General features: G+C 35.2%; 2 protein-coding genes across 7 annotated transcripts in view; one reads left to right on the forward strand and one right to left on the reverse strand.

Moving 5' to 3' along the window:
* LOC136026414 (inhibitor of Bruton tyrosine kinase-like) overlaps positions 1-25,674 on the reverse strand; it is a 160,345-nt gene that overhangs the window by 107,906 nt on the left and 26,765 nt on the right. For all 6 annotated transcript variants that reach the window (XR_010617285.1, XR_010617284.1, XM_065702986.1 and 3 more), the window contains exons 3-8: positions 21,405-21,626; positions 19,650-19,853; positions 17,846-18,091; positions 16,488-16,627; positions 11,348-11,509; positions 8,523-8,662 (exon numbers count right to left, since the gene is read on the reverse strand). Coding sequence is in view for 4 of the 6 variants with exons in the window: in XM_065702986.1 (XP_065559058.1) it covers positions 8,523-8,662; positions 11,348-11,509; positions 16,488-16,627; positions 17,846-18,091; positions 19,650-19,853; positions 21,405-21,626 (1,114 nt within the window). In the remaining 2 variants the exon portion in view is untranslated. The remainder of the gene's footprint in view (positions 1-8,522; positions 8,663-11,347; positions 11,510-16,487; positions 16,628-17,845; positions 18,092-19,649; positions 19,854-21,404; positions 21,627-25,674) is intronic.
* LOC136026417 (retinol dehydrogenase 11-like) overlaps positions 1-25,674 on the forward strand; it is a 128,201-nt gene that overhangs the window by 47,597 nt on the left and 54,930 nt on the right. The window lies entirely within an intron of this gene.

The raw sequence follows: 25,674 nt of genomic DNA on the forward strand, positions 1-25,674 counted from the left end.
GGGATCGATTTAAAACTTTCTGGGAGTGTCTAGGGGAAACAGAGGGACTTCAAATATTATGGTCAGGGGAAGGGATAATGACGCTAAAACATATTTTCTCCTGAAAACTAGTTCAGCCGAATAAAGAACAACAATTAATTCTTAAGAACATGAAATTTATACCAAATAGCGATTTGGTCAAGGGGACCCCTAAGCACAGAAAAAAATTGCTTTGCCCAAAAATGGACCCTGAGCTTTTTTTTCTCAATCACCTAAGACTTTTACAAATTTTGTTCAGCCCAGTTAATTGAATATGAATGCTTCTGATCATCCCAGATTAAGAGACCGAAAGATTCGGGACGCATAAAAACAGGATTTAAAATTTTTAACTTTTCGATTGGCTTGAAAAAGCGTTCATAAGTTGTTTAGCCTTATGCAGAAAACAACTTTGAAACTACTTTTGGCCTTATCAATTCGTGACACCAAAAACTGGCCCCAAATTTTGTTTCGTTTCTAATAGGTTTGTAACTTACAGGGCATGTAGACAGGGCAGGTAGACCTTAATGACAACAAAACTATTTTGAAGATTGCCCCGTAATCACGTTACATCTGAAACTAGGCCAACAACTTTTGTTGTCTCAGACTGACTTACAGGACATGTAGACAAAGACAAGGTGACCCCAATGAACACAATAGCTATGGATAGAAAATACTGTATTAGTTCGTGAAGCCCGACACAAACCCTGCTTTGTTTTCTTTCCGATCGGCTATCAACGTACTGGACATGCACACTGGTAAAAAAAAAAAAATACAAGAAATAAAATGATTTTGAGAAAAAGTGGTTGTGTCGATTGGTCAAACCACAAAACGGGCCAAACATCATTTTTTTTTTTCGATCAGCATAGAGTTTTGAGGATAAACAGATTGTATCAAAGGGTCCTTAGCAAAGTCAAAAACAAAATTCGGAAGAAAATGTAGTGACATCGATTCTAGAGGCAAAAATTCAGATTTTCTTTGCTGATCTGCTTTCAAATTTCATGTCATATAGAAATTTCATTTAAAATTTCAGGGCCCAGGGAAGCACAATTAGCTAAAACAAACAAAGGAAACAATTCTGGCTGTATTGATTCACGCTGTTCTTCTTTTTCTTCCTTTTTAAGGAGCAAGATAAAACTCTTTTTATCAGATGACCTTGACATGCATTTATGTGAACAAGCGTAACAGTTACAACAAAATACAACCTAAAAGATTGTTTTAATAAAATGCCATATTCAGGTTCGTATAAATTCGAAGGTTCTAAACACCTTAGGTCTAAAGGCTCTAGGATATACTTAAGCCCTGTAGAATACCCAAAATTGCGAAGATTATCAATTTACGCGAATAAAAATCCCCCTCCCTATCCTTCCAAAATTCTATCGCAAATTCATTATTAAATTTATTGCAAGAAACTATTGTTGATCAAATATTTTGACTGAATATTCAAGTTTTGTCCAAAATTTACATTAGAATCCTTAGAAGATTTTAATTCTTGAACAGAAAAGAAACTGTACAAATATTTCCAATATTGACCACTTATAAAACTACTTAATTAAAAAGGAACACAAATCAATTTTAAAACTTTTCCCAGAGAGAAGCCTTTCAAAGAAAAGTAAAGAACCACATTCATGGTTGCAGCAGTAGCTGCAGCCTAGTAAAAAGCGAACCACACCCCATAGTAACCAAACGTTAAAAAACTCGTTTAGAAAAAAAACTACCTAGTGGAAAAAAATACCATCAGACACTGATCCAAGAATTGTAATAGTTATTTCGGTACGTCTTAAAAGTAAAAGTATTTTGCCAAAACAAATTTATGGTGATTTCGAAGGAAAATCTGAAGCCCTTCAAAATCGGCGTCAGATCAAAATGAAAAACGTATCATTGGTATCAACATGGTCGAAAACTTATTAAAGGGAAATTACAGTCCATGACCAAAAACCACAAGGAAAATCACTTTTTTGTAAAGGTAGCACTGATCTGTCCCCCGTTTTTTTGTTTTTTTCTTTTTTTTTGAGGGGGGGGGGGCTAGCACCAAATGAGAATCATAGAGAGATGCTTAATGACTCATACAAAAGCTATTTCTCGCAACTACGTGCTCCTTATAAATTCGATCATAAGAAATTGCCATATGGCACTAAAAAGGGCAGTGTGGGACTAGCGGTGGCTAGACTAAAAAGGTGAGGCTAGCGGGCAAATAAAACATCGTACATAGATTTTTAATAGCTCATATAAAACATATTGCTTATATCTAAGATCTTCCTACAAACTTCACCATCTGCAAGTTCCAAATGGCACTTAAAAAACATTTCCAGGAGCCATGTCTAAAGTAGAAAAGCTAGGGCTAGTGGGCTACTAGAACTTTTTAGTGATATTTAATGGCTCATTTGAAAGCTATTGCTCATATCTACGTGATTTTTATCAATTCTACCATCCGTAAGTGCAATATAGCATTAAAAACTACACTTCTGAGGTCACTTCATAAGTGTAAAAGCTTGTAATAATTACGGTCCAAAACCATAAGCTGGAGGTTTCCAAAAACACCTTTCGTATGTTTTTCCTCCAAGCCAAATTTCAGCTGGGGGGCAAATTGGGGTCTGGGGGGACTGAGGCCTGGGAGGGGCGGTTGCCCATAGTAAACTACGTACCTGATCCCAACCCCTTGCCACTTGGGGATTGGAGAAGTGTGTCGTGTGGTCCTGGAACCACTCAAAGTCGTATATTAAAAGAAGCATTATTTATTGTTATATTTACTTATTCACATTATTTAAATATTTTTACTATTTTATAGACAAGATAAATCTGTTTTTAATGTATAGCCTATAGAGAAATCGTAGTAATAAAAACCTTTTTGTATTTTTTTTTTCTCTGATATTTTCTTAGTTGTCGGGTTGCATTCCAACTTTATTTTGTTTATTGCTATTCTATTCCTGTATGTCTAAAGCTTCTTGGTGTTTAGCAGGGGACGGGGTGTTTAGTGAAATAAGTTAGAGATACGAATCATGTTTTCAAAACATGATTAGTTTTTGAAAACCTTGAAAATTATCCCCGGAGAAATAATTACTTCTAGAACGCCAAGGAAATAGCTGCGCAACAAAATCTTAGAAATTATTTCTTAGTTAAAACGCTAAACCCAAACCACTTATTTAAAAGGCTAAACCCAAACTAATATCGGTTCCAACGTGGGAATAGTCACCTAGTTCCACATTACATTCCTGTTCTCTGTGACTAAACATGTACTGTTTTGTAAAGTGTAGATAATAAATTTTTTGTTGTAAACTTGACGTTCTGAAGGAATACTCAGCTAGTTTCGTATAAATATGGTTCATATTTCTGACAGTACAAAAGCATTCAAAAAATAAGCAGAATTTAGTAATTTTTTATTGATTTTTCTATTACGATGGATCTTTCAATAGAAAATGGATCAATGACATGGACTTCCAATATGATGAATTTTTCAGCAAAACCTCCTTCAATATCATATGGTTTCTCTAGGTGATTCTTCATCCTTTTCGACTATTTAAGGAAACGTAGTGGTACCGGGAAGGTAAATTCAAACCCAGGAGTCAGAATTGAATGATGGAAACAATGAACATGCAAAGCTGTATTGGTAGCCCACTGAAAATTAATAATAGAGACTTCTTTGTTTCGAAGTCAGTCTTCTTTGTTTGAAATACGATATAATTTCACTAAACTTTATGATAGATACGGAAATTATACTTATGTTTTGAAAGCCTTGGAAATATTCTTTATAAAAATAGTTACTTCTACAATATCAAGGAAGCAGATGCGCGATATCAATTTTAGAAGTTAATTCTTATTCTGCAGTTCATTTTTGATACAGAAAGGATTGAGAGCTAGATAATCTCCATGAGAGGGATAACTGGTATAACTTTTCAGAGTTGTATAAAAATGATTATATTCACTTCTTGATGATTGTCTATTATCCTCGGGCAGAACTAAGGCAGATAGTCGTACAGTAAGGGTAATTTAAATAGTCTATCAGTTCTGTGAGCCAATTGAAGGCAATTGGAGACCAAAAATGATTCAAAGATTTATGACCGATCATGTCCACAGGACTTGCAAGCAGGTAGGCGAATGAAATTTCTAATTAACAACTTTTTTAATGAAAAAAGGCCAAAGATTAATTAAAAAACAAACAAAGTTTCTCTGAGGGAAGTAAAGAGCGAAGGCGGTATCGGGCGTATCGGTGTAATGATACCAAGCAAATCGGTGTCAGGCATATTGTATCGCTTTATTTTATCACGGTTTTATGCCTTCTATATGGTTGTTTATTAAAAACGTGCAAAGACTAATTTAAAGATAAAAAAAAGTTTTTTCGAGAGAAGTAAAGAGCGAAGTTAAAACTTAAAAGGAATATAAATTATTATTTCACAGCCAATCTAACTTAATTGATAAAACTAGTGCAAATAAACCAACTGGTGATACTTCCTTATGTCTGTAGGATTATAGAAAACTAGCACTATACTGAAAACACGAAACAATGTAGGATTTTTGGCACAGTAAAAGTAAACCATTTAAGGACACCTCTAACATTATAAAAATAAAGAATTTTAGGATTGTTGCTTTTTTTGCATCAGTTCTGGACATTGAGCTCAGTACAATGATTACTGTTATTTGGGATCTGAAAAAGATACTTCATGGTTATTTTGTAGACAAATTCGAAGTGAACCAATCTTGATAGCATTATGACTAATGACTCGCTTAAGAATTTGTATCATACCTTATAATTCTCCTTTGCATGAAATAATCAGATTTCCATAGCTCATATTATGGTTTATTTGTCCTTCATTTTGTCCTTCAATACTTAGTGAGAAAAAGATGTTACCAGATAAACTAATCCATAATTTTTGTATGCTGTTTAATGACTTGCACTTCTGAAGGTAACATTTATTTTTATGCCTAACTTTTTAAGTTAATTTTAATTGTATACTGAAAGTTGCTGATATTACAGATCATGTAAGACTATGAAAAGGGTTGTTGATTAGTTTGTTGTTTTTCTTGTTTTTTATACTTGGCTTTTGTCTTTTCAGTGAAGCACTAGTTTTTATAATCCTACAAGCATAGTTTGTTTGCACCAGTTTAATTGATATAAATTGAATAGCCTGCGAAGTAACAATTTATGTTCGTTTCAACTTCGCTCTTTACTTCCCTCAGAAAAACTTTGTTTTTTAAATAAATAAAACCTAGAACGAGCAGAAATAGAGTTTTACAATAATTCAAGCTTTAAATAAACTGAAATTAGTATAAATGATTAAACGAAGCCCAAACCGAGCTGTCAAAAACAGATAATCCTATTAACGAGAGCTACAACGAGAGCACTTGTGACGAGGCCAAAAGAGCCAAGAGCTAATATAGTATGAGCTCTAACAAATTCTAAGAACCAATAGATTGATTTAAAAGGAATATCAGAGGCTTAATGCCGATCGGGATTTAAAATAAGAGCTCTGAGTCACGATGTCCTTCTAAATGTCAAAATTCATTAAGATCCGATCACCCACTCGTAAGTTAAATACCTCATTTTTTCTAATTTTTCCTCTACCTTCAGCCCCCAGATGGTCGAATCAGGGAAATGACTTTATCAAATCAATTTGTGCAGCTCCCTGATACGCCTACCAATTTTCATCGTCCTAGCACGTCCACAAGCACCAAACTCGCCAAAGCACGTAACCCCACCCCCTAACTCCCCCAAAGAGAGCGAATCCACTATGGTTACGTCAATCACGTATCTAGGACATTTTCTTATTCTACCCATCAAACTTCATCCTGATTCCTCCACTCTAAGCGTTTTCCAAGATTTCCGATTTCCCCCTCCAACTTCCCCCAATGTCAACAGATCTGGTCGGGATTTGAAATAAGAGCTCTGAGACATTAGTTCCTTCTAAATATCAAATTTCATTAAGATCCGGTCACGCGTTCTTAAGATAAAAATAACTCAATTTTCCTAGTTTTTCAAAATTAACACCTCCAGCTTCTCCAAAGAGAACGGATCCGTTCCAATTATGTCAATCATGAATCTGGAACTTGTGCTTGTTCTTCCCATCAAGTTTCATCCCGTCTCTCCACTCTAAGCGTTTTCCAAGGTTTTTTTTTTCCCCTCCAACCCCCCATTTTCCCACGGATCCAATTCAAGTCGGAAATGGAGCATCTGAGACATAAGATCCTTCTATATGTCAAGTTTCATTACCTATTCGTAAGAAAAAGATACCCCAAATTTCACTTCTTCCAAGAATTCCGGTTTCCCCCTCCAGCTCCCCCCAATGTAACAGGGTCTGATGGGGATTTACAGTAAGAGCTCTAAAGCATAAGATCCTTCTAAATATCAAAAATTACTGTTCGTAAGTTACAAATTCCTCATTTTTTCTGATTTTTCTGAATTATCCCCCCTCCCAACTCTACCAAAAAGAGCGGATCTGGTCCAGTTATGCCAGTCTCGTATCTTGGACTTGATTTTATTCTTCCCACCCAGTTTCATCCTGATCTCTCCGCTTTAAGTATTTTCTGAGATTCCCCCCCCCCCCAACTGCCCCCCAATGACGCTGGATCCGGTTGAGACTTAAAATAAGAGATCTGAGTTACGAGTTCCTTTTAATATGAAGTTTCATGAAGATCCGATCACTCCTTCGTAAGTTAAAAATATGTAATTTTTTCTAATTTTTCAAAATTAACCCCCCCTCAACTCCCCCAAATAGACCGTATTCGTTTTAATTATGCCAATCACGTATCTAGGGCTTCTGCTTATTTTTTCCACCAAGTTTCATCCCGATCCCTCCACTCTCAGCGTTTTCCAAGAGTTTAGGTCCCCCCCTTCAAACTCCCCTCAATGTCACCAGATCTGATCGAGATTTAAAATGAGAGCTTTGAGACACGATAAAATTCTAAATATCAATTTTCATTGAGATCCGATCACCAGTTCGTAAGTTAAAATACCTTATTTTTTCTAATTTTTTAGAATTAGCCCCCACCCCCAACTACCCCAAAGAGAGCGGATCCGTTTCTGTTATTTCAATCACGTATCTAGGACTTGTCTTATTTTTCCCACCAAGTTCCGTCCCGATCCTTCCACTCCATGCGTTTTCCGAGATTTTAGATTTCCCCCTCCCCCAATGTCACCAGATCCGGTCGGTATTTAAAATGAGAGCTCTGAGGCACGATATCCTTCCAAACATCAAATTTCATTAAGATCTGATGACCCGTTGGTAAGTTAAAAATACCTCATTTTTTCTAATTTTTCCGATTCAACCGTTCCCCCACTCCCCCCAGATGATCGAGTGTTGGAAACAACAATTTCTATTTTAATCTGGTCTGGTTCTTGATACGCCTGCCAAATTTCATCGTCCTAGCTTACCTGGAAGTGCCTAAAGTAGCAAAACCGGGACAGACAGACCGACTGAATTTGCGATCGCTATATGTCACTTGGTAGATATCAAGTGCCATAAAAACAAACAACCGATAATTAATGGATAAATGAACCCTAAAGAAAATTAGATCAAACTTAAAATGAACAAAAATTACCATAAACAGGAATGCGGCTACCCTCCAAATTTCTTAAAGGTCAGAACGTCATTTGAGCTTTATTGAAAACAAAATATAGTTTAAACGTCTTCTCTTTTATAATTACGAGACTAAAAATCACTAACTGCTGAGACTTCCAGGGTATAATACTATTATATATTGAATACTCAGTGTACTTTCCTTAGTTGCTTTCAATTAATCTTGATTAATAAGGTGATTTTACTTTATCTATTGTTTTGTGTTGGTGTAATTTTTTCCGTGTGTTGATGTAGTAACAAATAAAACACACTTATCGCAGCTTAAATTGTTTTCAGCAAAGCACAAATGACACCCTGGCCTACTCCTACTGACACAATGTGGCTGTAAAGTACTAGCTATGCTTCTCAAGGTGGGAGAATAGCTGCTAGCCAAATCAGAATAATGCTTAGTATGCCCTATGTTACCGTGATACCTAAGATCTAGTCACTTAATGTCGAGTTTTAAGTCTTGGTAGGTCGTATTAAGCTATAGACGTTACAACTATAGACAAGACCGTATTCAGGGAAGAGGTCAGGGGTTTGACCCCCCCTGGAATTGTTAGTCCGACTCGTAAAAACGTAATAAAAAATACTTAAAAACACATTTTTATACGTTTTAAAGTTTTTTTAATACACCCTCCTCCTCCGGGAACAAAATCCTGGATACAGGCCTGGTTACATTATCGTGACATAGTTTAGAGAGTTATATTAGCAAGAGGAAATTCACAGCGTTTAATTGTTTGTAAACATTCTGGACATTAGAGCTACGTAACTACTAAAAAAAAACCTGCCGAAAAATGCATGAAAACTTAGCTTAACTAGAAAAAAGGTTAAAGGATCTGAAATTTCAAATTTTGTTTACTTTCAAAGCACATTCATTTCAGTTTATTCTGACACAGAACGTGTGAAAATCTAGCTCATTATTACCATAAAAGATAAAAGAATAATAAATAATACCTTCAATAGTAAGTTTTCTCTCTCGCTTGGGCAAATGTGTTCCCATATAACCTTCACCATCTGAAGTCACAATTAAAAATCCTGCAAGGCTTATGGCTATGTCGGTAATAGAAATTGGCTTGCCAATATTCGGGATGCATCTAAAAATATAACCACAAAGAATATACTTTATTTTCTTCTTCTATTATATCTTAATTTAAAAATACTGATAGTCTTCCAAAAATAGGTGAAGGACTATCTAAATTTAAGAACTCTACGAGTTATGTTGATTATGGCAGATAGTTGGATCACCAACAATGAGGATATACCTGGTCATAAGGAGACACCATCCAGACACGTACCTAGACACCTTCGTGGTGTCTTCAGTAAATTTCAAATTCTAAAAAACCATGAACAATAAATTCCTCAGCTCACTGAAACACTATGATTCAGTAAAGTCAAGTTTGACTTCAGAATGACTCGTAAGTTAAAAACTCACTTTATACACAGGTCTATCCTATCTTACCACTGGGAAATCAAGTTGAAACCTTCAGAGAGAGTTTTGTTGGGGAAGGTAGGCAAGGCGACATCGAATCTTTGTTGAGCAGAAGGTCAAACAGTTTATCTAATGACTTTATTCTCCAGCTTGAATAAAAAAAAAATTAGATTTAATCTAATTCCAATTAAACTGAACTCTTTATCCTTCAACACGAGGAAAATAGTTTAACACAGACTTTCTATTCCACAAATACAACTTTCACTTGAAGTGGTGTTTATTCTCTAGAATTGGTTTTTCACCGAAGAAAAAAAAATAAGTCCAACAAGAAGCTTGAATAAATGATACAAAGAGTGGGGGCTGAAAGGTCTGGCTTTTGAGCTAGCCAGACTTGCAAGTTCGTTTTACACATTGCTACATTAATATGTAAAATAATAAGCAAGTTTTCTTTAGAATTACAGACACACAGAAACTGGTATATTAAAGTGCCGAAACCCTATAGGCAAGTGTGTATTCTTCTGATGAGCCCTTGTGTTGGATTGTTGCCTCTGAATTATTTGTCCTTATTGTTTTTATTATTTGGTAAATGACGACTTATACTCATTGACGACATGACTGCCTGTTCATGGATTATTCTTTATGGTTAATTGTGTATGGCTATGCTGTTTGACCTATGCGATTGTATGGATGAGTAAGGTTAAGGCCTCATTCAAGTGCTGATCTATATTAATCACTAATGTAGGAAAACAGTCTTCCTTTTCTCCTTCTGTCCCTTTTTTTTATTTTTATTTTTTTCTTAATGTGTTTGTGCTGTTGCATTGGTGATTTCTCTTTTCGTTATATATATATATATATATATATATATATATATATATATATATATATATATATATATATATATATATATATATATATATATATATATATATATATATATATAGTACCAGGAGCACGGCGGCTTCGCCACCTGGTTCTGGGACTCGGCACGCGGCACGCTCGGCTTCTATATGTGGATTCTCATTGTTACTTGTCTTCTAACCGCAGACAATTTGAGACCATTTGCTGTCTTTTCATATTGCAGTGTTTTCAAAGATACTTCATTATTAAAGCAAGTCCGATTACTAACAACCATATCTACTAAGCTTCAAACTTTTGGTTTTCTTTTTAAAATTTTTGAATATTTGTTATCCCTTGTTAAAATATACGCAAACATTTTTTCAATTACCAGTTTTTGCTCTTTTTGCAATTTAGCGTCTTTTCATACTGTGATTTTTTTCAAATATATTTGATTATTAAAGCAAGTCCATTTCTTAACAACGATTTCTATTAAGCGTCAAACTTTAGGTTTTCTTTTTTAAGGGTTTTGAATTGTTGCACTCCCTTGTTAAAATACACGCAATATTTTTGCAATTACCAGTTTTTTGCTCTTTACGAAATTTAATGTCTTTTCATACAGTTCATCATTTCAGAATAATAATTTCAGTTGTAGTCAGAACCCATTTTACTAACAGGCTAAAAACCAAGGTGGAGTCTGACTTCATCGAGCATGTTCTGCTTTTTATCTGTTATAACCACCCACACCTGCAGTGGCGTAGTGGGCTAAAATTTATGTACCAGTAGGCATCTGGAGAACAATGAATTGCCACAAGGTATTGAACGCATTTAATATGCATTTAGCGTTTAATATACTATAGAGAGGCTAAAGGTTTAGTTTTATTTAAATAAATAAAATCGAAAAATAAAGATTCTTTTTTATAATAAATAAAATTGAATAAGTAAAATTTGAATGGCGTAATTTATTTTCTTTTCAAATAACTGGAAAAGAGAATATTTGTAAGCTTCTCTCAGCGAAGCGCCAATGATATGACTATATTTTGACAGCTAGGGAAAAGTAGCGACCAAGACCACACTGCCTTTCTATATAAAAAAAAAAACAACTTAGAAACAATAGGGCTCAAGACAGTGAAATTCAATTCAGTGAATATTTCGGCCCTATTTCCAGGGGCTGTCTTAGAATATGAATTCAATTCATATTAGAATAGGGATCTTTTTTAAAAGTATTAACAGCTTAAACGAATTTAAGGCTCTTAACAATTTTCCATACTTCTGACCTATCTAGATCGTTTTTTCATGCGAGAATATCCCAAGATACCAGTTTTCCCGAAAAAGTATTTATCAGAGCACCCATTTTTGGGGGGGGAGGGGGTATGGGGTGTGTAGTCCTAGGAAGTATCTATGTATCATTATGACAAAAGACATCGTTAGACATCTTTAAAATTATAGTTACCAATGATGCAAATACCCATTCATCGTTCTTAAGATGAGAAATTCAGTTTATAAAATAGAATACCTAGTTAACGTTGGCGTTGCTTCTGTCCAAACAGAAATTGTACCATACTTTGAGAGCATAACGATTTTGAGACCACGTCCTCCACTTTCTTTTAATAAATCCGGATGAGCCTTCGGATCCAGATTTCCACCTATCATTTGAACTCTATCAAGGAAAGGTTGCCTGTAAAGACAAAAAAAAGATAATAATTAAATATATAAAATGAAAGAAAGGCAAAGAGGACGAGTTCCAGAGATACATATGCTGCACATGTTTTCAAAAAGTCATGCAATAAAAAACGGCAATTTTAACTAAAAGCTATTCTAAAACATAACATTCATCCCCCAAGCACGACGTCTTAATAGGTGAACTGAAAACTTCCTAGCCCATAATCTCTCCCAGTTACTACGTCTAGCGCCAGGCAGATTGAAATACTGTTCATTGTCTCCTTAGGAGAGAATAAGTCCCAATACAGGTCGCAATGGCCAGAAGAGACTTAAGTCAGTAAGTCAAGGCTTATTGTCCAGAATATGTATTATTGACAAAGTCTTATTATAAGGCCAAGCTGTTCCTGCCATTATTTGAGCAATATTAAGGCGGTTTGCTACTAAAGTCTTCTATTTCTTCTACGTAGCTTTTAGAGCTTGATTTTTTGGTCAAACTTTAAGCATAGGTAAGGTAAGCTAAATAATACGGCATTAGACTTTACAGTCCCTACCGGCGGCGCTGATCTCCGTTTCTTAACCCTTCAGCCAAGAAGTGCATTGGGGGGTTGGGGGCCAACAATACTGTGCTTTCGCACACCCTTCCTATTTACCTTCTCCAGATTTCTCCAGGTACCCATTTAGAGCTGGGTCAAATCTGGCTGAGCTTACAGAGTCACGCCACTGACCCCCGTCCCAAACTAAATAATTGGGTACACTCGATTCGAATCCTCGTCCTCTCAGACAAAGGATCCTGAATCCAGCGCACCAATCCACTCGGCCAGAACGGTTTTGGTGATCTTTATTTGACTCTATATCCGAATAATAATCGGCCATTCCAAGGCTCTTTTGTAGTGGAAATTAAAGCTTGTGCCTATTTCGTAGAAAAGGGGATGTGTGAAAAGAAGCTAAATGATTTCCCGTGACTCCTCTACTTCTGTTTTAATGTGTTCATTGATAATTTTCTTGTATTGGGTCAGAAACATCGGATATTATCGTCAATTCTAAAATCTTACATATAAATGAAAAACTAAATGGTACAAAGGATCATACCCGGTAATGAGCGTAATGACGTAAAAAACAAAAATAACGCATAAAACAAAATGAATAAGGAATAAAGAAAAGGCGAATTTTCAGTCAGTAAAAAGGAAAATTAAAACAACTTTGGTCATATGCTTAACATACCCCGTGATGTTGGCGTAAATATCTTCAAAGACAACACTGGTTATACATATAGTTCTACAATCAAAAAAACCGAAATTACCCTCGTTTTTATTCTATTTATTTTTTCTTTGCATTCTTCATGTTTTTGTCAAACGTCATATATAGCCAGTGTGGTGTGAGAACATACTTGCAAGCTCAAGGGAATCTAACCGTTGCTAAATTAAAAGATAGTTATACTTATACAATATAGTGTTGGCGAAGATGGCTTTTTAAATCAGAAGTGATAACAAAGACTATGTCAACGTTTTCGATAGTGTTCATGAGAGTATTTTATGTTCGTGAGATAATGTCAATAGTATCCTGGTCCCGTCCCTATAGCATCCCTAGTCTCGTTTGTCCTTAAGAATGGATACAACTGGTATTTGGGATCCACTCAAATCGACAGCAACAGCTTTCAAGCATTTCCCCCAGGCGATGAAGCATAAGAACACGACAATAGGGTATAGATATTTTTCCTCTTTCAAGATAGGTTCACAACTTAAACGGACTCCTGCAGCTCAGAAAGGATTTTTAATATCAGGGGCTAGATAGACAGCATGTGGTCCAATGGTGTCAGATTAAGGTTATAACCGTGGGAAGTGTCTGCTTCTTAGGTTTTTATCATTTCTTTTTCAATAAATGTTTGTTTAGAACGTGGTGATTTACCCATTTTCATGCATTTTTTTTCAGATTTTTTGTTTTATTTGGAGCGCAGATTACAATCTTCAAAGAAAAATTGCTCCCTTCCTCCCACTTCAACAAAAAAAAATGATACATGTAGTAAAATATATTTCAAGGAAATCCAGTACTATGTAGCTAGGCTACCTGACAAGCTTTTAGCAAAGGGTATTCTGTCGTAGCGATAAATGAAATAAATCCACTTTTGACATAACTCAGGTAACTGTTCTTAATCTAAGCAATTTTATGCACATTCATCATTTAATTAAGCATTTTCAAAATTTTCATTTCAAAAATCTTCATTTGAAATTAAAATACTTCTTAACTTTCAAGATTTGTTTTGTTGTTTTTCTTAAAAATGTTTCACTTGAAACAGAAACTAAAATGTTCGAGAAGAAGGCTTGTTTTGAAGATGTGCAAGAAGTGTCTTCCGCAGTTAAATCTTAGTGTTTGTTTCAACCATGTGTTGACAATGTTATTTTTTCGTAGGGCAGTTCCTTCCTTTGTTTCATCTGAAAGTCCCTCAGTTTTTCGTAGGTTGAAAGGCTCATAGTTATTACTATGCTTAAGGTTGCCATTAGTGGGGCAAGAGCATGGAAGGTATTTCCGAATAATTCAGACTTTGTCCCTCTGAACCAATTATCCTTTATTATGAACATATCTTTAAGTCATTTGCCACTTTCCTTTGCCCTTTTTTTCTCTTGCCCCTTTCATTTTGGGTTCCTTCTTTGCCCCCTCAATAGCTCAATCTGCAAATAAAATCATTTGTATTAAAAGTTGACATGAATATGTTGATAACTTGCGCATCGTTGAACTGTTTTCCTTATTTAGTTTTCTTCACAGACTTCCCAAAGGGCCTTATTTTTTCTTAGTTCCATTGTAGTAGCTAAGAAAGGGGTCTTATATATTCCCATAGTTCAGGTCCCTTCTTTTTCGCGATGTCTTACTTCTATATATTTATATAGAGCAGTGGTTCTCAACCGGGGTCCACAGGGACCCTAGGGGTCCATGTAATATTTCCGGGGGTCCACAGGTAAAACACAACAAATTGGGGGTCCACAATGATATTTTGGGGGTCCATGAAGAAAACAAAATCAGAGCGCTCTTTATTTTTAAGAATTCAATTTCTTCTGTAACATTATTTTGAATCGGTTTAGTGACTTACTCGGAATGGATATACCGATTTGGGTTTCAATTCCTTTCAAAGTTAATGTTGCCGAAATAGAATTATCTTTACAAGAGCCCCTCATCGAATTACAAAGTGATGAAATAATCCGTGCAAAATTCAAAGATGGAAAGTACAATATATGGAAAACAAATGATGTTGCTACAAAGTACCCTTTGCTCTGGAATAAAGCGCAGTTCTACGTTATTGCTTTTCCTACATCTTATCTTGTTGAAGCGGGATTTAGTCGTGTTTCTCAAATTTTATCAAAAGCTCGCAATAGACTTAACATTGTGAAAAGGGGTGATCTTCGACTATCATTAACATCAATAGAACCAAATATAAAGAAGCTTGTCGAGAAGCATCAACCACAGGGATCTCATTGAATAAACATGCATTTTCCTATTTTTTTAATCACACACTTAATTTCAACTGCTTTTTTTAAATCCAATTTACATAAATAATGTTGGAGTGAATTCAACTTCCTGAGGAGCTCTACTCTCCATGAGCTTTAGTTGCTTGTCAATCGAAGAAACTTGTAGAAACTTGTAATATTGTAGTTATTATCACAATAATAGTAATAATTATTGTTATATTAGAATATTTTATTTGTATTAAAGTAGTTTTCATTTAAAAATAAAGCGTAATCGTATGCTATTTGTTTGATAATTAAAACCTTAAAATTTATATTAGTGAAGAATAAAAAATTGTTCTCATGTCCAATAGCTATGAAGGGGTCCACCAAGATAAAAAGAGGGGAAAAGGGGTCCATGGGGAAAAAAAGGTTGAGAAACACTGAAATAGAGTAATCTCAGGTATTGGCATATATTATTGTATCTATGAGAACTAAAATGTAGCAGAAGATGGATAGCCTTAGCGATTAGAAAAAAAATAGCAGCTTGAAAAAATAATAGAAATATTTGTATATAAAGGAGGCTAAAGCTTTTAAATATCAGTGCAAAACATGCTACCAGAATAGAGTAAATAAAGGACTAGTATAAATTATATTCAAAAAGTTTACGTTAGTTATATTTACAATATTTATACTTCAAAGAATGATTCATTCATAGACTGGCGATAAGATGCAGTTCAGAAATACTATGAAACGCTAAAGCTATTAATATCAGTACAAAATATGCTACCAGAATAAAGTATATAAAAAGGACTAGAACAAATTATATTCAAATATTTTACTTTAGTCAAATTTACAATATTCATATTATCACCTGATTTTAACACTTGTGATTAAGCTTCATGCAGAGAGGAAAAATTTAATATTCAATGGGTTCTGTTTTAACTTGACGGAGTACCCTTTTTTTAATTTTTTTTTTTTATGCTGATGCCCCCAAAAAAGGAAAATTCCACATTATTCCTTATTTACCATGACTAGATTTTAATTAACCGCCTGTTAAAAATATCTTAGTAGTTCCCGAAACTCTCTAATAAATTTTTGATTTCCTTTCATAGCAATAGCGAGCCAAATCACCCGGCTCCGTCGTTTTCGATTATAATTATTAATAACTTTTATAACTAAAATTTATAACTTTTACTATAAATTTTATGTAATATAGTTTTTTATAAAATTGTATATAAATTTTTATATAATAAATTTTATATAAATTTTATATAATAATTTTACTATAATATAGTTATAAATTTTATAACTTTTAATAACTTAAATATTTAATAGATTTAAAATTTTAATAGCTTTGGATGGATAATAACTAATAATAACTTTGGATGGATAATATCCCATAGCAAAGTTGACTCAAGATCGTATTCAAATCTTGACGGAAATTTACAGCCAAAAGTATTCATTCAAGTTGGGGGTCTCAATATTTTGATGACTATACTTTTTTTTCGTAAACCTAATCCACTATAATACTGATCATTCATGCATAGTAATACGTACTTGCAAGCAATTCTCCTTGTCTGGTATTCGTGCAAAACGTATATGTCCCCGTTGGTGGTCACAACAAGGGTGGCACCTTCACTAGCAACAACCTGCTTCAGTTTTGAACTACCGTCTGTAATTTGAATCAAGGACGTTACCTAAAAAAGATGAAAACGAATGAACAAAATAAAGTAGAAAAACAATTTCAAAAAAGCCATAACTCTAAATACATTAAAAAAAAGTATATAAAGCGCAATAAATTTTAACATAAGGAGAAGGGGCTTCCTATTGACGGATGCTTAGTGCAACATTCCTTGTTTATGAAAGTACGTTAAATATACCAAAATTGAGCTATAATATCCAAAAAGGGAAACATTTTCAGAGCTAGTGCTCCCTATATCGAAAAAAAATATTGTGACCCCCCCCCCTCCCTATATGTATAAAAAGGACAAAAATTGAATAAAGAATCAATTTTTCACATGAAAGCGAAGAACAAAGCTAAATCTTAAAACGAACACGAGCACTAAAATTAGAATACATTAATTTAATACTTTGTTTCAATAACTAAAAAGTTATACGGGTAGAAAATAACTAAAATTTCTTTAAACCTAGCACTAATACTCATAGTTTTGCTGCAAATAAAGCTTAAATCGCGCAAAACATGATTTAAGACGTTATCATTAGTAGAAAGATATTCAGATGTTATTAGTAGAAAGTCAATACTAATTCTACTAATGTCATTAGCAGAAAGATTGCCTGATGCTCAGACCAAACTTGAAAGATCCCCAATTCATTTCCTCCCCAACATATCCCGACATATTACTGACTTCCGCAATTTTTTTTAACTTTCTAGTACCACCAACTGTTTTTAAATTGCTTGAACCTTCAACCAGTAAGTTATTATATTTGGGGATACAGAAATAAGACTTACAAGAGGAATGGACTGGGGACCCTTGCAGGGGCGGATCCAAGATTTTTTTTTTTTTAGCGGGGGATGTAAATATTTTACTCTGATCAACTACCGATCAAAGAAGTGCCAGCAATTTAAAGGGAACCTCAACGATTATGCGCCGTAGGTAGGTTGTGGAAATGGTCGTAAATTTAATCTAAAATCTGCTGAGGGTTAAAGTTCTGATAAATCTGTTGAAATTAAAATGATGTAGAAATATTGATACAAAAAACAGTAAGTTATAGAAACCACCAGACATAAAAAAAATGAAAAGCTGTTCACCCTCTACGAAAAATATGATATTTAATATGGCAACATGAACACCACTACGTTAGGGGGGCCTGGATTCACCACTTGACCCTTGTATCCCCTCGAATACACCCGTAATATCAGCCTGTATATAAATAAAGCTGGTAGAATATCTTACTTGTTTGGGTTGTACGATGGTTTTTTCACCTTGAAGATGGCCAAGGTGCCCAGCATTGAGTCCACATGTAAAAATGGCATCGCTTGACCAGAAAACCGTGTGGAAACGGGAAGCCGCTACCCCACAAATCCTTGCTTCCGTTTTTCCAGACTTTACAATTGGAGTCAACTGTTTTGGTGAGAGAATCGATGCTGGTGGAGGAAAAAGACCCAACTGATGGTAAATATTTGAACCACAACTAAACACCTAAAATATATATTTTAAATTCAAAAAATGCATTTCAGTCAACTTACTACATATACAAAAGAAAGCTATAGGAGTACAGAATGTGGTATATGAGAAAAAATGGAGTGAACATGCAGAAAGAAAAACGCAGAATCAGGAGAGATGCCCAGAGAACATGAGAACAACAGAATGAGTTAAATAGCAATAAAATAGAAATTGCAAAATGGCAAAAAAAAGAGAATTATATAATAATAACAGCGATTATAAAAAGTAAATAAGCTTTTTTTTGGCTTGACAAATTCCTCAGTTAGACTCTTAATGACCTTTTTCTAGCTAAACCTGAATTTTGATGACCTTTTTAAGTATATTGTTGTGCAAAAGTTTATTTCGATTTTCTTTGCATAAATGAAAATAAAAACAAAACAAATTAAAGCTTACCCAAGCTAGCAACCCCTCCCCCTTGCCCTCAATAGCTTCTCCTGCTTCATTCTTCTCACTCTCTTTAGAGGTTCATTCTACTCGCCCTCCCATCAGATTCTTTACTTCCCTTTAATCTTTTTATAGCCTTTTCTCGGTTTATTTGAGGACGTGATGATTTTCGTTTAGCCATTTTGAAAATGACATACGAGAAATTAAGATGTACAAGTACCTATTTCACAAGGCATTAGAGCCCGGTGAACTTTAGAGCGGCGAGCACGCACCTCAGTTTAAAAAGAAACTGTAAGATTATTTGAGGGGGGTGGGCATGAGTGTTGAATTTTCTTACGGATGGTAGGGTTCTAAGGGAAGATGGGTGTTCTAGGGAAGGTAAAGATGGTTTGACCCGCAGGGTGGGGGAGGTGACTATTGATAAGTGATTTAGACTGGATTTGTTATTAATATTTTTGCAAAAATATATTCATTTATTTAATTTATTAGGGAAGTAGTTATGTGGACTTTCGCAACACCGCAAGCCCTCATTGGCTTTTCTCCAGCGCAAAAGTGTTTATTTATTTATTTGTGACTGTTAAAAATGAAATTTGAGTTTGGTAAATAAACAAAAAAAAAAAACTATCGATGCAATCGTGGTCTTAAAGATTATTTTGCCAGCGCAAACAAATAAAGATATTTTGCTAATTAAGACTGTTTTGTCATAATAAATGCATGAATATTGAGCTGAAAAAATAGGTCTAAGTTTAAGTGAGGAGACGAGATTCTGGAAATGAAACTTATTTCTTCGGTAGTGTTTTCCTTCTTGGCATTTGAGAATTCCCAAATTTAATCTCTAGTTTTAGAGTTTTATTTTGGCAAAGGTGTAAATTAATTAAAAACATGGTTAATCTTAAAATTAAACAACTGTAATTTAAATAAATTGCAAAAGGTTTTGTTGATGCAATATGACATTAAAGGTAGTGGAACACCGTTATTCCCAGGTATTTTTTACTATACTTGGTGACTGATAATTTGCATTCTACTACATATAATATTTGATTAATAGTGGATTGATTCGAATTCACCTTATTTCGAATATTATCACAACAAGATTCTAAAAGTTAGTTAAATGTCAATGTAAATGGGTCTATAGCAAATCAAAACTTACAAGACCAGATTCCATCAATAACACAGTATGATCTAGTCCAACAGCAATATCACAGCAAGCATGCTCAAACAGTGATTTGATAGGCGTTGGATAAATAGCAGCAAGCTCAGAGTCAAGTCCGAGTCGACCACCTTGTCCGTGACCACAGCTGTAAATGCGGCCACCAGCATCCAAGAAAACTGAGTGAAATTTTGACATTGCCACCTGTGAAATTAAATATAGCATAGGCATTAAAAACAAATGAAGGCGTGAAATTACTCCAAAGCTATATATATTAACAAGTGATTTTTTAGAAAACTTAATATTTATTTGATTTCTGTCAGGTTTCTAACTAATAGTTTTAATACCTTTTTAAGCATTTTAAGCTTTAAAGTGAAAATGTTGGACTAAAACTTATATTATAGCAATACGTGAGTATTCACTCAGAACCTTCGACCAGCCACAGCTTTGAGCAACAGTTTTTAAATAATCGGAAATTCAGAGTGGATGGGGAGCAGGAATTTTATTAATACGGATTAACAATCTGTATTCATCTCGTTTAGAGACAAACGGAGCCACTGGAATTGCAAATCATAAATTTAGATAGAATCGGTCTGACTCTATTGATACTTGCCAATTAATCGTAGAAGCGACAATGTTAACTTAAATTCAGATTTTGAACATTCGAGTTATCAATCGACAGGTCAGAATACGTATAAAATTTATCCACCAAGGGTTCAACGACGCGTAGGAGTTATCAGTTTTGTCAATACGCTCAATAGTTATGGAGGCCCTTGCCAGGTAGCCGATTTCGTGCTGAAAGTATTTCATCGTTTCAAATAAGGTACTGTAGATACACTGTTTTACTCAGTGCAGCACATCGATACATTTTCTGAAACTTAGATGAACATGATCTTACACGGCGGATCACCTTGAAACTTACACGGCGTGAAGACGGCCAAGGAGAACTCTAACAACAAGAAATATTTGGGGAAAAAGAGAACAAACATTTGTGACTGCCAAAACTGGGCTGGAAAATTGTCGTTTTCTTTGATTCACTTAAACTTTCAGACATCCTATGCAGACTGGGCCAAGTAAACCTAAATGAAGACACGGAATTTTAAAAAAGCAAGTAATGAAACTGACTCATGAAGCGCGAAAAGCGGTTTAAAATATATTTGTTTCCCAAGGGACTTCGATTTTGCATGGCATGGAGAGTAATAAAAACAGACCTCGACAAATCGAACACTGCAAGAGCAAAGGACACTCTGGGCTTTGGAGGGATTGATTCAACACTAACCTTACTATAATTTGTGTCAATTTCTGTTCCCTTTTAGTTTGACTTGATATTCATTTCAATGTAAGTTCTCTAAATTTGCCTAAGTTTGGATTTCTAAGTCTGCTCTTTCTAAGATGATTCTATTTAACGTGTTTTTTTTATTTCATTTATTTATGCATAGCAATTTCTGTTTTTTTAAGCTTGATTGATTCACCAAATGACTCAAACGTTATTAATTTTAGTTTTTAATATTGGTCTTCGGTCTTCTATGAGAAACTGTTTTTTTTTTTTTTTTTTTTTTTGAAAATATTAAAAGAAAATTTATCTGAAAAGAGGCATCCTAAAGAGACCATGGAGGAGAGCAAATAAAAAGTGTGACCTATTTGTTTCTTGATTTAAGAAGAGAAGACGTTTGGTTCTCTTGCTACAAATAAGCCGTAGAAGTTCCTGAAGAGATATAGCATAACCTTTTGAGACAGATAGATGGATTTACTCACCTTTTTAACATTGGTGCCATCTTTCCGAAATGCTTCGATCAATTCAGGTGCAACTTTATTTTGTATATGTCCTTGCCCAATGGAATAATTAGCGTTTGTTCCCCAGGCATACGCCTCACATATATGCCTCATACTGTAACCCCCTCGCTGTGAACGATTATCAATAACATAATCCATAGGCAGGTAGCTATTGTTATCTCCTTGCGAAAGGTTTGCACCAGCCTGTAAAAGAGACACATAAGTGTTTAGCGCTTTTTTAAATTGAAAATCATGTTGACATTTTGGGTCGTATAGAGTAAGTCCGTGGTATGTTTTAATTTATACTTGCAATTTGTTTCATTCTGAATTTAAATTGACACTTGTTTGCTTATTTTTTGATGCTTGTCGGTTGTATTTTCTAAATTGTATAGTGTTGGGGACCAGCGCATGTTGTATGTTTTTTTTTCCTATAGGCCTACGAATTTTTGAGGATTGGTATGTTTAACTAGCAGGAGTAGCTATTTCCTTTTCTGGCACAGCTAAGGGTAAGACAAATACGGTTCCATATCCATCACAGAGGTTGATGTGCAAATGAGAATATGTTGTTAGACTAAGGTCATTTTCAGCAGACGAGGCATTAAAACTTGTGCAAATGAGCATACCTTTGTTTCTTTCTATATATTAGAAGGTAAGAAAATCCATCTTCAGGATCTCTCACTGTAGCCTACAGTTGTACACATGGTTACAAATGACAGTACGACACAATATAGGCGAGTTTTGGAATAATTGGCAGAGTAATTGTCCTACAGCATTTTGCCACCAAAATCCCACAGCTTAGGCTTTTACACCAAGTCAGGATTTAGGTCGTTTTGAACTGATTCAGGACTTGCCTTATTTTTGCACATAGTTAAAGAATTTCGTCTTTTTGGCCTTTTTTTTCAAAAGGCAGAAACCAAATTAGGACAAGGCTTGTTTTTGTAGCCAATCCACCCAAAAACTGGAATTATATCATTCTTTAAACTGATTTAGAACTTAGCTTCTTTTCTCGTCAAGTCATGACTCAAGCAATAAACTTGATTTTACGCAAAATCAGAACTTGGCCCGATATTTTACAGAGCCATGAGTTAGCTCATTTTTGCACAGCGTCACTGAAATTCTACAGCAAGAGCTTCACTGGTTTTACGCTGAGCCAAGACTAAACTCATTTTTGCACCAAGTCAGTCCATAGATTCAACATACCTAGTTTTGTTTGGATCTTGGAGTCCTTACATCATCCCAGTATGTGCAACATGCCTACTTCTTTCTAATGTCATTTGACGATGAAGCTACATGGCAGATTGCAAATTATACAACAAAATATATTAATAAAAACACAAGACCTCATCATGTAAAGTCAACTCTGTGTTAAACAAACTTTAACCAGCAAAAAGAAACAAATAATTGAAAATTAATTTTGGACAATTATATGAGGAAAGACATGTTTTTTGGCAAAGCAAAAGATGGCAAAAGTAGTACCCAAAGTTTCTGATACTAAAATCTTAGCTTATGTACATACAGAGGGGGTTAAACCTGTACCCCTCCCTCCCCCCCCCCCAAAAAAAAATTCCATACCATTAAAAATTTTCCTGCAATTTCTTGTAATTTCCATACAAGCATCCTGTTACTATTGTTTTTTTTTTTCAAAGTTGCCCCCCCCCCCCCCACAAAAATTATAAGTGCCTAAAGACATGAGTGCTCAACAGGTTTAACCAACTGTTGAAGTTCTTGCTGGTAAATATAAGTTACAAAGGTGTCCAGAAAAAATAATTAGATGGAGCTTTTGCAGTAGCCTACATAAATAAACAAGAGCTAAGATCTAATATGGCATTTGTGATGAGGCCGGAAGAGCCAAGAGCTCATATGGAATGAACTCTAGCAAAATCCTAAGAATGAATAGATTGATTTAAAAGGAAAATCAGAGGTTTAATGCCGGTCGGGATTTAAAATAAGAGCTCTGAGTCCCGAGATCCTTCTAAATATCAAAATTCATTAAGATCCGATCACCCACTCGAAAGTTATAAATACCTCATTTTTTCTAATTTTCCCTCTCCTTTCAGCCCCCCTAGATAGTCAAATCGAGTAAAACGACTTTATCAAGTCAATTTGTGTAGCTCCCTGACAAGCCTACCAATTTTCATCGTCCTAGCACGTCTAGAAGCACCAAACTCGCCAAAGCACTGAACCCCACCCCCTAACTCCCCCAAGGAGAACAGATCCAGTACGGTTACCTCAATCACATGTCTACAATATTTGTTTATTCTACCCACCAAGTTACCTCCCGATTTCTCCACTCTAAGCGTTTTCCAAGATTTTCGGTTTATCCCTCCAACTCCCCCCAATGTCAACAGATCTGGTCGGAATTTGGAATAAGAGCTCTGAGGCATGAGTTCCTTCTAAATATCAAAGTTCATTAAGATCCGGTCACCCGTTCTTCAGTTAAAAATACCTCAATTTTTCTAATTTTTCCAAATTAACACCCCTCAGCTCCCCCAAAGAGAATGGATCCGTTCCAATTAGTTCAATCACGTATTTATAACTTGTGCTTATTCTTCCTATCAAGTTTCATGCCGATCTCTCCACGCTAAGCATTTTCCAAGATTTCCAGTTTCCAATAATTCTGTATCCTCCCTCCAACCCCCTATGTCCCCGGATCGGATTCGAATTGAGAATGGAGCATCTGAGACGTAAGATTCTTCTATATATCAAGTTTCATTACGATCCGATCACCGATTCGTAAGAAAAAAATACCTCAATTTTCACGTTTTCCAAGAATTGCGGTTTCCCCCTCCAACTCCCCCCAATGTCAACAGGGTTGTTCGGGATTTAAAATAAAAGCTCTAAAGCACAAGATCCTTCTAAATATCAAATTTCATTAAGATCTGATCACTAGATCGTAAATTACAAGCACCTATTTTTTCTAATTTGTCCATATTACTCCCCCCCTCCCCAACTCCACCAAAGAGAGCGGATCCGGTCTGGTTATGTCAGTCACGTATCTTGAACTTGTGCTTATTCTTCCCGCCAAGTTTCATCCTGATCTCTCCGCTTTAAGCTTTTTCCAAGATTCCCCCCCCCAATGACATTGGATACGGCCGGGATTTCAAATAGGAGATCTGAGTTACGAGATCCTTCTAAATATGAAATTTCATTAGGATCCAATCACTTCTTCGTAAGTTAAAAATACCTCATTTTTCTAATTTTTCAGAATTACCCTTCCCCCCCAACTCCCCCAAAGAGAGCGGATCCCTTCTGGTTATGTCAATCACGTATCTAGGACTTGTGATTATTTTCCCACCAAGTTTCATCCCGATCCCTCCACCCTAAGCGTTTTTCAAGATTTTAGGTCCCCCCACAACTCCCCCAATGTCAGCGGATCCAGTCCGGACTTCAAATAAGAGCTCTGAGACACGATATCCTTCCAAACATCAATTTTCATTAAGATCCGATCATTCCTTTGTAAGTTAAAAATACCTAATTTTTCTAATTTTTCAGAATCAACCCTCCCCCCAACTCCCCAAAAGAGGGCGGATCCCTTCCGGTTAGGTCAATCACGTATCTAGGACTTGTGCTTATTTTATCCACTAAGTTTCATCCCGATCCCTCCACTCTAAGCGTTTTCCAAGATTGTAGGCCCCCCAAACTCCCCCCAAATGTCACCGGATCCTGTCGAGATTTAAAATAAGAGCTCTGAGACACGATATCCTTCCAAACATCAAATTTCATTAAGATCCGATTACCTGTTCGTAAGTTAAAAATACCTTATTTTTCTATTTTTTCTGATTTAACCCCCCCCCCCCAGATGGTCAAATCCGGGAAACGGCAATTTCTAATTTAATCTGGTTCCTGATACGCCTGCCAAATTTCATCGTCCTAGTTTACCTGGAAGTGCCTAAAGTAAAAAAAAAAAAAAACAGGAAAGACAGACAAACAGACCGACTGACAGACCAGCCGACAGAATTTGCGATTGCTATATGTCACTTGATAGATACCAAGTGCCATGAAAACGAATAAACAAAAAATAAAATAATCTCAATAGTTCATATGTAGCCTATTATTTACCACACTTACGTTTTGTCATTATATGATAGTGTGTATTTTCAGCTACAATCTCAATAGTAAATATTTACAATCTTTATTTTTTATTAGTAGCATATTACTAATAAAATCAATGTTACACTGGTAAAATAGCCATCATAATAAGCAAGCTTGACAAGCTAGGTATACAGTAGTCTGCAGTCCAATGATAATGGTC

Source organism: Artemia franciscana, chromosome 4, assembly GCF_032884065.1.
Source record: "Artemia franciscana chromosome 4, ASM3288406v1, whole genome shotgun sequence".
In the NCBI taxonomy this organism is placed as follows: Eukaryota; Metazoa; Arthropoda; class Branchiopoda; order Anostraca; family Artemiidae; genus Artemia; species Artemia franciscana.